This window comes from Asparagus officinalis, chromosome 1 (assembly GCF_001876935.1).
Source record: "Asparagus officinalis chromosome 1, Aspof.V1, whole genome shotgun sequence".
Classification (NCBI taxonomy): Eukaryota; Viridiplantae; Streptophyta; class Magnoliopsida; order Asparagales; family Asparagaceae; genus Asparagus; species Asparagus officinalis.
In genome coordinates, this window is record NC_033794.1 from 2035778 (window position 1) to 2045994 (window position 10217).

Consider the following 10217-nt stretch of genomic DNA (forward strand, 5'->3'; position numbering starts at 1 on the left):
TCCCGCCATCGCCGCCGCGACGCCGATCCTCATTCTCAACGCTCGGCAGTCACTGGGCCTGATCTTGATGACTTCATTCCTTTCGCTTTGCTCGCCCTTCGTTTTTTGTGTGGTGGGCGGGGTGCTGGGCTTCAATGGGTCATGTTGTCGGGTTTAATGGGCCACATATCTTTCCCTTGCTAGAAGTGAATTTGGGCCATATTTTATAAACCTATCGTTTGGTACAGAAATCGGAAATTGTTTTTATCCGAGGAATGTCTTCTTAATTGTTAGGGGTGTTTGTCTTTTTTCATGGTATCTTTGCGGTGATATTTTCTGTAGCATGTGATAATTTTTATGAAGTCAAAGGTTTATAATACGTTTCTAAAGAATTATTTTATTTTAGTTTTTTGCAAGAGTGTTGGCGGTCCGTAGTAGTTATGTGAAATTTATATAGAAAATAATCGATATGAGTCATCAGTTTATTTAGCAAAATAAACTATAAAGAGATTGTTAGGTTATGTGGAGTCTAATTTTCAAACCCGACTCAATTCGCTTAAGTAATCGAATCGTCAGAACCCCAACTGCGCGGATTGAACTTCGCGATAAGTTGTACGCGGCGCGGAAGCGGGACAACCAAACGGGTGTGCTTCGAGAACCAAATCAAACAAACGTCGAGAGAAAGGCCAAACAAATCAAAACAACGGCACAAATCCAAACACAATAGTTTTACGTGGTTCGGCAAATTGCCTACATCCACGGGGCAAGAAAGGGGATGGGGTTTTCACTAATAGAGAAAAAGTACAAACTGAGATTACAAATCACTCGAAGGAACAAACTAATCTCACCAACAAGCTCTTAATCTCTCCAAACGTGGAGTAGCATCATCCTTCACCTGCTGCGATATCCAAACGACCTGAGGTTATTAGGATTCCTAATCTATTTTGGTAATAGGTTATTGGGATTCCTAATTTGTTTTGGCTTTTGGTTTAGAATTCCTAGTATGTTTATGATTTTAGGATTTCTATATATATGGAACAATTGGAAGAGAGAATTGAGAAGAAAAATTAGGGATATTTGGAGCACAGAAAAGAGGTATTTTCTGAGCTATTTGTTTAGGGTTTTGTTTGGAGAGATTAAGAGCTTGTTGGTGAGATTAGTTTGTTCCTTCGAGTGATTTATAATCTCAGTTTGTACTTTTTCTCTATTAGTGAAAATCCCATCCCCTTTCTTGTCCTGTGGACGTAGGCAATTTGTCAAACCACGTAAAACTATTGTGTTTGAATTTGTGCCGTTGTTTTGGTTTGTTTGGCCTTTCTCTCGGCGTTCGTTTGGTTTGGTTTCTCAAAGCACATAGTTGGTTTGATTGTTTGGCTTCCGCCGCGCACAACAAAAAGGTGTATAGAGTAAGACATCCAGTGGTGCCTTGTGACTGTTAGGGGTAAAAGTTGATATCTTTATTGCTAAATCTATTACACGTTTATCGATTACATATTCAAAGTAAAATTAATCTTTTATAAGACTTTCTTACACAATAAAAATAAAAAAATACAACTCTCGTCAAACAGCGCAGATATCGTTTATCGGTCTTCTGCTTGCGTGGGATCTTGGCCTGTGATGGGGTGTTGATATCCGTGGACCACCAAACGATCAGATCAGATCTGGAGCTTCGTCGATTCGCGAAGAAATTAAGAAGCCGAAGCGCTTATCTCGGCAACAGCGAGATAATTGCTCTTCTTAAGATCACCGCAACGGGGTAATCTTAAGGGACGAACACAGCTGCAGATCTGACGAACTCCTCTTCTTTATGATGAAGAATCCGCTGAAGTTTCCTCCTCCTCTCTGAAATTCGTGGCTCTTCAGTCCTCAATCCGGCAGGGCTTCGCCAACGCTCGACAATATCAGATCTAAAAAAATGAAGGCACTGTGGCTGTATTTATAGGCTTAAGGAGCCCTGTGTTTGGATAAAAACGGACGATTCCCTCTTATCTTCAGTTGAAACCACTTAACCATATTATAAGATCAGTTGGAGCAAATCCAGGTAGTTAACGATCAAAAAATGGCTTTAAAACAGCAAAAACAGCATTCTGGGGGTTGCGGACACTTGTGAGTGTCCAAGCCGAGACACTTTGAGGTGTTTCGGGTATTTTAGTCATAACTTTCTCATATGACCTCCAAATAATCTGATTCCAGATGCATTAGAAATATGACAAAGAGATCTACAACTTGTATGTTTTGAGTATTTTCATATTCAAATCGGATCATGGCAAACATCGTCATTCTTTTCCGAGACACCAACACTGTCTCGGAGTTCTGAGGCAGTTTGTACTATCTTTAGTATTTTGGCTTCATCTTTCGCATATGACCCCCAAATGACATAATCTAAGATTCATTGGAAATCTAACGCGGAGATCTACAACTTTCATGTTTTGTGTTACTTCAGATTCGAATCGTATCATGGCCAAAATTACTCTACAAAGTCCGAGATACTTGTGAGTGTCTCGGCTTGGTCGAGACACTCAAGAGTGTCTCGGCCAATCCGAGACACCAATGAGTGTCTCGGCCAATCCGAGACACCTCTGGGTGTCTCAGCTTGGCCGAGACACATTAGAGTGTCTTGACCAAGCCGAGATATCTTTGGGTGTCTCGGGTTGGCTGAGACACCTCTGGGTGTCTCGCCGAGGTCCGGGACGTAGTCCTGCGCGTTCCGTTCGTTTTTACCGTATCTTCGTCGTCCTAACTCGGAATCATGCGATTCAAGATACGTTAAAAAGCCGTCGAGAAGATCTACAAGCTCCCATAATTGAATCATCTGTGGAGTGGATAGGACATGGAAGGCATTTCGTCTTTTGTAAGTGATGCGGAGCTCCCGATCAGTTCGTTTCCTCGTTGTTCTGCAGTTCCGTTGCTTCACATAGTTCGTCGACTCACTTCATGCGTTTGTCGACGTCAAATGAGCTTTTGTGACTCAGATAGCAATGTTCATCATCTTCTCTCGGTCTTAAGCCACGTGCGGGGACCTATAGGTAATTTTTGACGCCTACAGTGACACAACTGGTCACTATGTGTCTCCACCACTATAATCATGGCTGCAAGTAGGATATCGAGCATGTGTCTTGCAACTGTATCCTTTAGTAGCTCATTTTGCTAAATGAACCGCCACTTCATAACCACAAAACTCATTTATGTGTTAGTTTATGTAGAACGGCTTGCTATCTAAACCCCTTTTCTAAATCCCTTCTTTTTTTTATATATATTGTCAAATGAATCCCAACAACAAAGAAAAACAAAACATGACTTCCAAGAAAAAGCAACTATCAGTACCTACGAATTCAGCTACTTACGTCACTGGTGATAATTAGATAAACCAAACACTAAGAACCTTTTAGACAATATAATATTCCTTAATTAAATATTGGTCCCACTAAGCTCGACTTAATTAATCACAACCTCATCTTATCTGTCTCGGCTAAATCAGAGACCCTACGCCCTATAGTTAATAATGCGGCTCATTTTCAACACCCAGCCAATAATACCTTGACATTCTCACAGAGAAGAGGACTGGTTGATGGTGTTGCTCGAAATGTGACTGACAGCCAAATCACGTTACATGCACATGCATTTTATAAATACTTTATTTGAACTGCGTATATAATTAAACAAAGCAGTTAGCCAGTCTCTCCTTGATCTTCATACCTATATTATTTACTAGTGTGTACCCTACGCAAAACATGGCCTTCTGTTTTCCTTAAGCGCTGCATTTTGAACCCGACTCGCTCTAAAGTTTAATATATTTAATTTGATTATTATATACTTAAAGTTAGAAATCATATCTACGGTTTTATACTTAAAAAAAATAATGTTCACAATACGGTAAAAAATAATATAACATGAACAATAAATATATTTTTTGTGCAATAGTAATTTATTGTATTATTTACTATAGCATGGCCGATAAATCGGTTTCATTTTTAAGTATAGAGAAGTAGCGGTGTTAGAATATGCTCGGTATCAGATTGTATGCTTTGGTCACTAATTTGTTTGAACGCGTTGTGAGTTGCGTGATGATCACACGACTTAAACTAATCTTGTCCACTGTACGTATTTAGGACAAATTACACTAAATCCCTACGAATTTTCGGCGTTTCGCAGTAAGCACCTCCAAAATTACACTAAACTCCTGAGAACTTCTAGTGTTTTGTAGTATACCTCCAATATCTTCAAAACCACACTAAATCCCCAGCAGCTCTTGAAATTACAGAAAATTTCCAACAATTTTTTTAGAAATAACATCCATATATATATATATTTAAAAAATAACATTAAAAATTATTTTGAAGGACAACTTTTTGGGGGGAAACAAGCAAATAATAGTGTTCCCGGACCCCAATCATGAGGTCCGTGACGTAGACATATGCTGCCACTTGCCACTACAAATTAAGTTAAATAGTTAATGTTTTTCACTAGTTAAAAGGCCATAATCATAGCCTTATCTTATTATCGGCTCAATAAAAACCCAACACCTACAGCTATAAAAGTACTAGAACCAAAGCTCAATTTCCACGCAATAATCATACACTTTAATCCTCTCATCACAATCAAACCCTAATTTTATGTTTTTGAATGCGACACCCAAATCCACCCCACTCCACTGAATACATCTCTCCGCCGACCAAACCCTTTTCAAAGTACAAATAATTAATTGAGCTAACGCGATGAAATGTGGCCTTTCCTTGATGCACACGTGTATTGTCATTAAACTCAGCTCCAAGGGGTTGTTTGGTTGTAAGTTTTTATTATGTAAAAGGATGGAAAGTGTAAAAAAGTGGGTATCAATGTCAACTTTCATCATTTTCAATTGTTTGTTTATAGTTGTGAAAATAGTGTAAAGTGATTTACTATGCTGATGTGGCATGGATTCACAAATCCCTTGAAAACGATCTGTTTTTGAAGAAAAGTTGACATATGTGTTAGGAGTGAGGGGGCTAGGCCAATGGAATCATTTGAGTAGGGACCACACAATAACCACTTTTTACACTTTTCAAACAAACAATTAAAGTTACATTTTACAAACCAAACAAACAATTTATGATTCTAATGGAATAAAAAACAAACAAACAAAAAATTGCTCAGTGAAATTGATGGGGTGGACAACAACATTCCAAGTTGTGTCATAAATACACAAATTTACCAACAACAACCAAACAACCCCTAAATATATGAGAGATATCACCTCCATTTTACAGTTGATTACCGTAACTCTTATATATGTACTTGAGTACTTCAGAAGCGACACTACGTTATTAATCATTTATATATAACCAGTAATATATAGTACTTAGAACGGTTAGTTGAAAGATTCTGGGTTATGAGCTTTGGAAGAAAAAAATTGGATGGTCAGTTTCTAGGTTAAAAAATTTAATACAATAAGGTCAATTAATATATCGTGAGTTAATTTTTTTTAAAGAAAACCATAAATAGTAAACCATTTTTTCTCATAAATATATGAACATCATACTAAAATTTAGAAGTAAAACAGTACCACACACTATGACATAACGTGGGTGGATGTTATAATATATATAACTATTATTTAAGAAATTTATTTTCTCGGTGTTCTACTCTTCTATGAGTCACGGATTCAAATTGAAAAATGCCTCAGGCACCCCAAAATAGGGGACTCTGAGTCTGTCCCGTGATGCACTGTTCATGAACAGTGTATCACGGAACAGGGGGCGACACCTCACATGTCCCATTCAGGATTTCCTATTTTAGGGGTCCCTGTAGCAGCAATCGTTCAAATTATAAGATTGAAACATCTTCATAAATTTACACATAGTTTAAAAATCATTAAAAAAAACTCGAAAATTTCTACCATGTTAAAAAATTGTTTGTTTACACATAGTTTTAATTATTATAATTTTTTAACCTAAAGACGAATTATGTACGCACGCATGGCGGGCACGACGAATACTGGTAATCTATTCCTTTATACAAAAGGGAGAAACAAAGAATCACTGTTCATCAAACAGTAAATTGAACAGTACACGCACACACACTCAAAATTGATGCTTGGTATTAATGTATCTCATTTTCATCCACATATTTAATGGGGAACCACATTCTCATGGGTACACATGGATTATATAGATGAATGAGTGGATGAGAGGTGACTACCTCATTATCAAACACCAAATTTTATTTCAACATGGAATCCAAGCAAAAATTCTTGATCTAGATAATCCCGTTGGCGTTGCACTTGCCCACGTTAATTTTAGCATTGATTGTTGATAAGGCTGGACTTCTTTTCAACTAACTCTATGTCATTGTAGTTCGACCGACCCCCTAATCTTTAAGTCTAAACATTTCCTCCACGAATTATACATTTATACCAGCCACTGGCATATCTATCAACTATGGCATTATTTCTGGTGAGTAATGTGTTTGGAAAGAGAACCCCTATAATTGAGGTTATCCGTTGCTATTCCAAAATTGATGTTTAGCTAACAATTCAATTAAGCCTGACTAGTACTAAAAAAACAAGTCAATTAATCCTTTAAATCGAAAGCATAACTGTTAGTCAATCAGTGATTGGTTAGTAAGTTACCTAGAAGGAAATAGACCTACAACTATCTATTAATGACAGTTTTGCAAATTACTTGCAACTCCGTTTATGATGGGTGATTGAGTTGATTGAGTTGCCCAAGGAAATAGACCTACAACTATCTATTTATGTGTGTTGGGCTAACCGTTGCCACCATTAATGAAATGATTGCCAACTATTTCTGCTACCACAGAACAATATGTATGAATTTAATAATCTTATTTTATTTTGAGCAAACTATGGCCCAATTGGGGTGGATCACGCATACGTACGTACGTACATATATATATATAGAGAGAAAACTGTAGGAGCATTGGCCAGCTCTTGTATGCGTGCGCTGCCTAGGTGTTTCTGAAAAAACCAACACGATTTCAATACAAGAGCTGAGCTGGCCAGCGCTCTCTCTCTCTCACCCCAAGAACACCCAGATCCCCAAATCTCTCCCCAATCTCTCAGATCCCCAATCCTCCTCGATCGATCTCTCTCGGATCAGAATCCCTCTTCCTCCCCCTCTCGATCTCTCTCTGATCCCCATTCCCCCTCTCGATCTCAGTTCCCCATTCCTCCATGAGATCCAGTCCCCCGCCACGAGCTCCTCCTCCACCACGAGATCCAGTCCCCCGCTACTACCCGCCACAAGCTCCTCCTCCATGAGAATCCTCTCCGCCCCCTCTCTCTCACCCGATCTATCGGATGCTCTCCGCCGACGGACCGAGCAGCGCACTCCGATCCTTCATCTTCATCATCTCGAAGTCATAGCTGCATTTACGCCGCTCAAACTCAAGTTCTCGCCTTTTCAGGTAATTATTCGATATATTATATTTTAGGTCTCCTGATTCTGTGATTTTAATAATGAAAGAGGAATTAATGAAATCCTATACACGAGATCTTTTGATTGGAATCAGTAACAAAGAGTGTCAATTTTGTAACATATATTCCTCATGATGAGCTAGAAACAATTGCAGTTGAGCTCAAATTGATTTTGGTTCTACATCAATGTTTTTTTTTAAATTTTGAATATACATGAGATTCGTAGCTGGTTATTTATGTGTTGTGATGACTTTGAGCAGTTCATATATGTTACATTATCGCCTCTCAGTTCATATATGTTACATTTATGCGTCGCTGCAAGCAGTTCATATACATTATCGCCTCTCAGTTTCTTTTTTTTTTAACTTATCCAAGTTGGTTGAAATGTAAGTATAGCTTGCAACGATGACTGACCTACTTAATAACATGTCAGAATGCAGCAAGACTCACTGATGGTCAAAGTTGTCAAACAATTTAAACAAAGCTCTTGTTTAGTTTAAACTGAAGAGCAAGACTCACTGATGGTCAAAGTTGTCAAACAATTTAAACAAAGCTCTTGTTTAGTTTAAACTGAAGTATTTATTTGGGTATTTTATAGTTGTTTCTTGATGAATCCATGCTATGTTATTACTCTTATAGCTTTTTATTCATTTTTTCTTCTTTGCATTTGTTTTACAGCAAATAAAGTGTTCGAAATGGCCAGTTCTTGTGCTAGTGGAAGTGAAATTCCTGCCAATACAGAAAATGCTCCTAAGCCACTACCCGGAATGAAGTTTAATACATATGAAGACGCTTATAACTATTATAATTATTACGTATTGTTGAGGGGTTTTGGAATAAGGAAGAGCACGGTAAATTATTCGAAGAAGACAAGAGACATGCTAGACAGAAAGTTTGTTTGTGATAAGGAGGGCTATAGATCTAATAGAGACAAGATGGAGATGCCTTTTTGGCGAGAGACCCGAGTGGGGTGTAAGGCAATGATGAGAGTTAAAGTATTAGAGGACAAATCGTGGGAGGTCACGGGGTTTGTTGAAGAACATACAAATTATGTGTTGAGTAGTCCAGACAAAGTAAAAATGCACAGATCACACCAACAATTCCATAAAACTCAAAGTTGTAAAAAACTTATTGAGAGTCTGCAAGAAGAAGGTATGCCTCCATCCACTATTTCTCGCATCATTAATACAACCAGTGGAAGAGAAGGTGAATTAGTGACACCACAACAATGTATTGATCACATCAGATACCAGAGAGTCAACAATATTGGCCATGAATGCATATCTATCATTCGACATTGTATTGATCACATCAGATACCAGAGAGTCAACAATATTGGCCATGAATGCATATCTATCATTCGACATTTTCAGAGTATGACAGCGAATGATCCAGAATTCTATTTGCAATAGAAGTAGACAGTAGTGGACAAATGAGGAGTGTTTTCTGGGCTGATGGAAGATCAAGAGCTTCTTATTTGCAATTCAGTAATGTTGTTGTGTTTGATGTGACATACAGAACTAATAAGTTCAGTCTTCCATTTGCTCCATTTACTGGTGTGAATCATCACAGGCAGTCCACTTTGCTTGGTTGTGCATTATTAGCTGATGAACAAGAAGATACCTTCGTGTGGTTATTTCAAGAATGGCTTAAATGTATACATAGGGTTGAACCGGGTGCTATTATAACAGATCAGGATAGAGCCATATGTAATGCTATTCACTCTGTGTTTCCAATGACAAGACACTGTTATTGCTTTTGGCACATGCAAAAGCACATTAGTGATTATTTGCCTACTTTGGGTTCTTGTTATGGTGAAGAGTTTCAAAGGTATTGGGGCTTATGGTGTAATAGTTCTTCAATTGAACAGTGTGAAGGACATTGGTTAGAGATGAAGGAGAAGTTTGATATAAATGAAGATGTGGATGGATGGTTGCAAACTGTTTACAAATATAGAGAACATTGGGTGTCATGTTATTTGAAGGACACTTTTTTTGCTGGAATGAGATCGAGCCAAAGAAGTAAAAGCATTAATGCATTTTTTGATGGGTATGTTAACTCACAGACTCAATTACACGAGTTTGTTCTACAATATGAAAAAGCATTAACTCATCATCGCTTAAGTGAAGCCCATAAAGATTTTAAGAGTCTTAACACAAAGCCTGTCATGCTCCTTGGACATCCGATTGAGGTCCAAGCTGGAGAAATGTATACACGCAACATGTTTGATGTGTTCCAAACTGAATTCAAATGATTTGGTACAGAGTTTTGTGAAGAATTGAGAAAAGATGGGACATTGTTGAATACAAGATTTGTAAGTTTACAGATAGAGGAAAATGGGAGGTGGTTACTTATGAACAATCCAGTAAGATGCAGTTCATTTGTACTTGTGCTTTGTTTGAAACTAATGGTGTTGTATGTAGACATATATTGTCGCTAATGATGGCTAGGCAAATTTCTTTATTACCCGAGCATTACATCCTACACCGTTGGACTATACATGCTCGACATCATAACATTGGGGTTGGCAATATTGTGTTTGGAAGAAACATCACAAGCTGTGAAGAGAAGATTAATTTGTTGAAACCTTGGGCTTTAAGAGCAAAATTCAATAATGCGCTCAAGCTTGCATTTGATTCAGAAGAGAGGATGCAGAAATTAGATAATGTGCTAACAAATTTCGTAGAATCACATGAAGAAGAAGTTAGAGAAACAGAAGATAATCCTGAGATTTTCGCACCCATTTCACATACACTGGAGCACATTCCTCAGATTACAGTTCGTGATCCTGAAAAATCTGCAAGGACTAAAGGTCGTCCACGCA

The 10217-nt window shown here is 38.0% G+C and overlaps 2 protein-coding genes across 2 annotated transcripts in view; one reads left to right on the forward strand and one right to left on the reverse strand.

Annotated features, from left to right (window-relative positions):
* The window catches only part of LOC109845868, a 4790-nt gene extending 4686 nt beyond the window's left edge, over positions 1-104 (reverse strand). The window contains exon 1 of the mRNA XM_020415123.1: positions 1-104. This exon is cut by the window's left edge and continues 93 nt beyond it. The gene's annotated coding sequence lies outside the window, so the exon portion shown is untranslated.
* LOC109829107 (protein FAR1-RELATED SEQUENCE 5-like) lies at positions 8826-9647 on the forward strand. The gene has a single exon (XM_020396214.1). It carries the CDS (start codon positions 8826-8828, stop codon positions 9645-9647), a length of 822 nt encoding a protein of 273 aa, XP_020251803.1.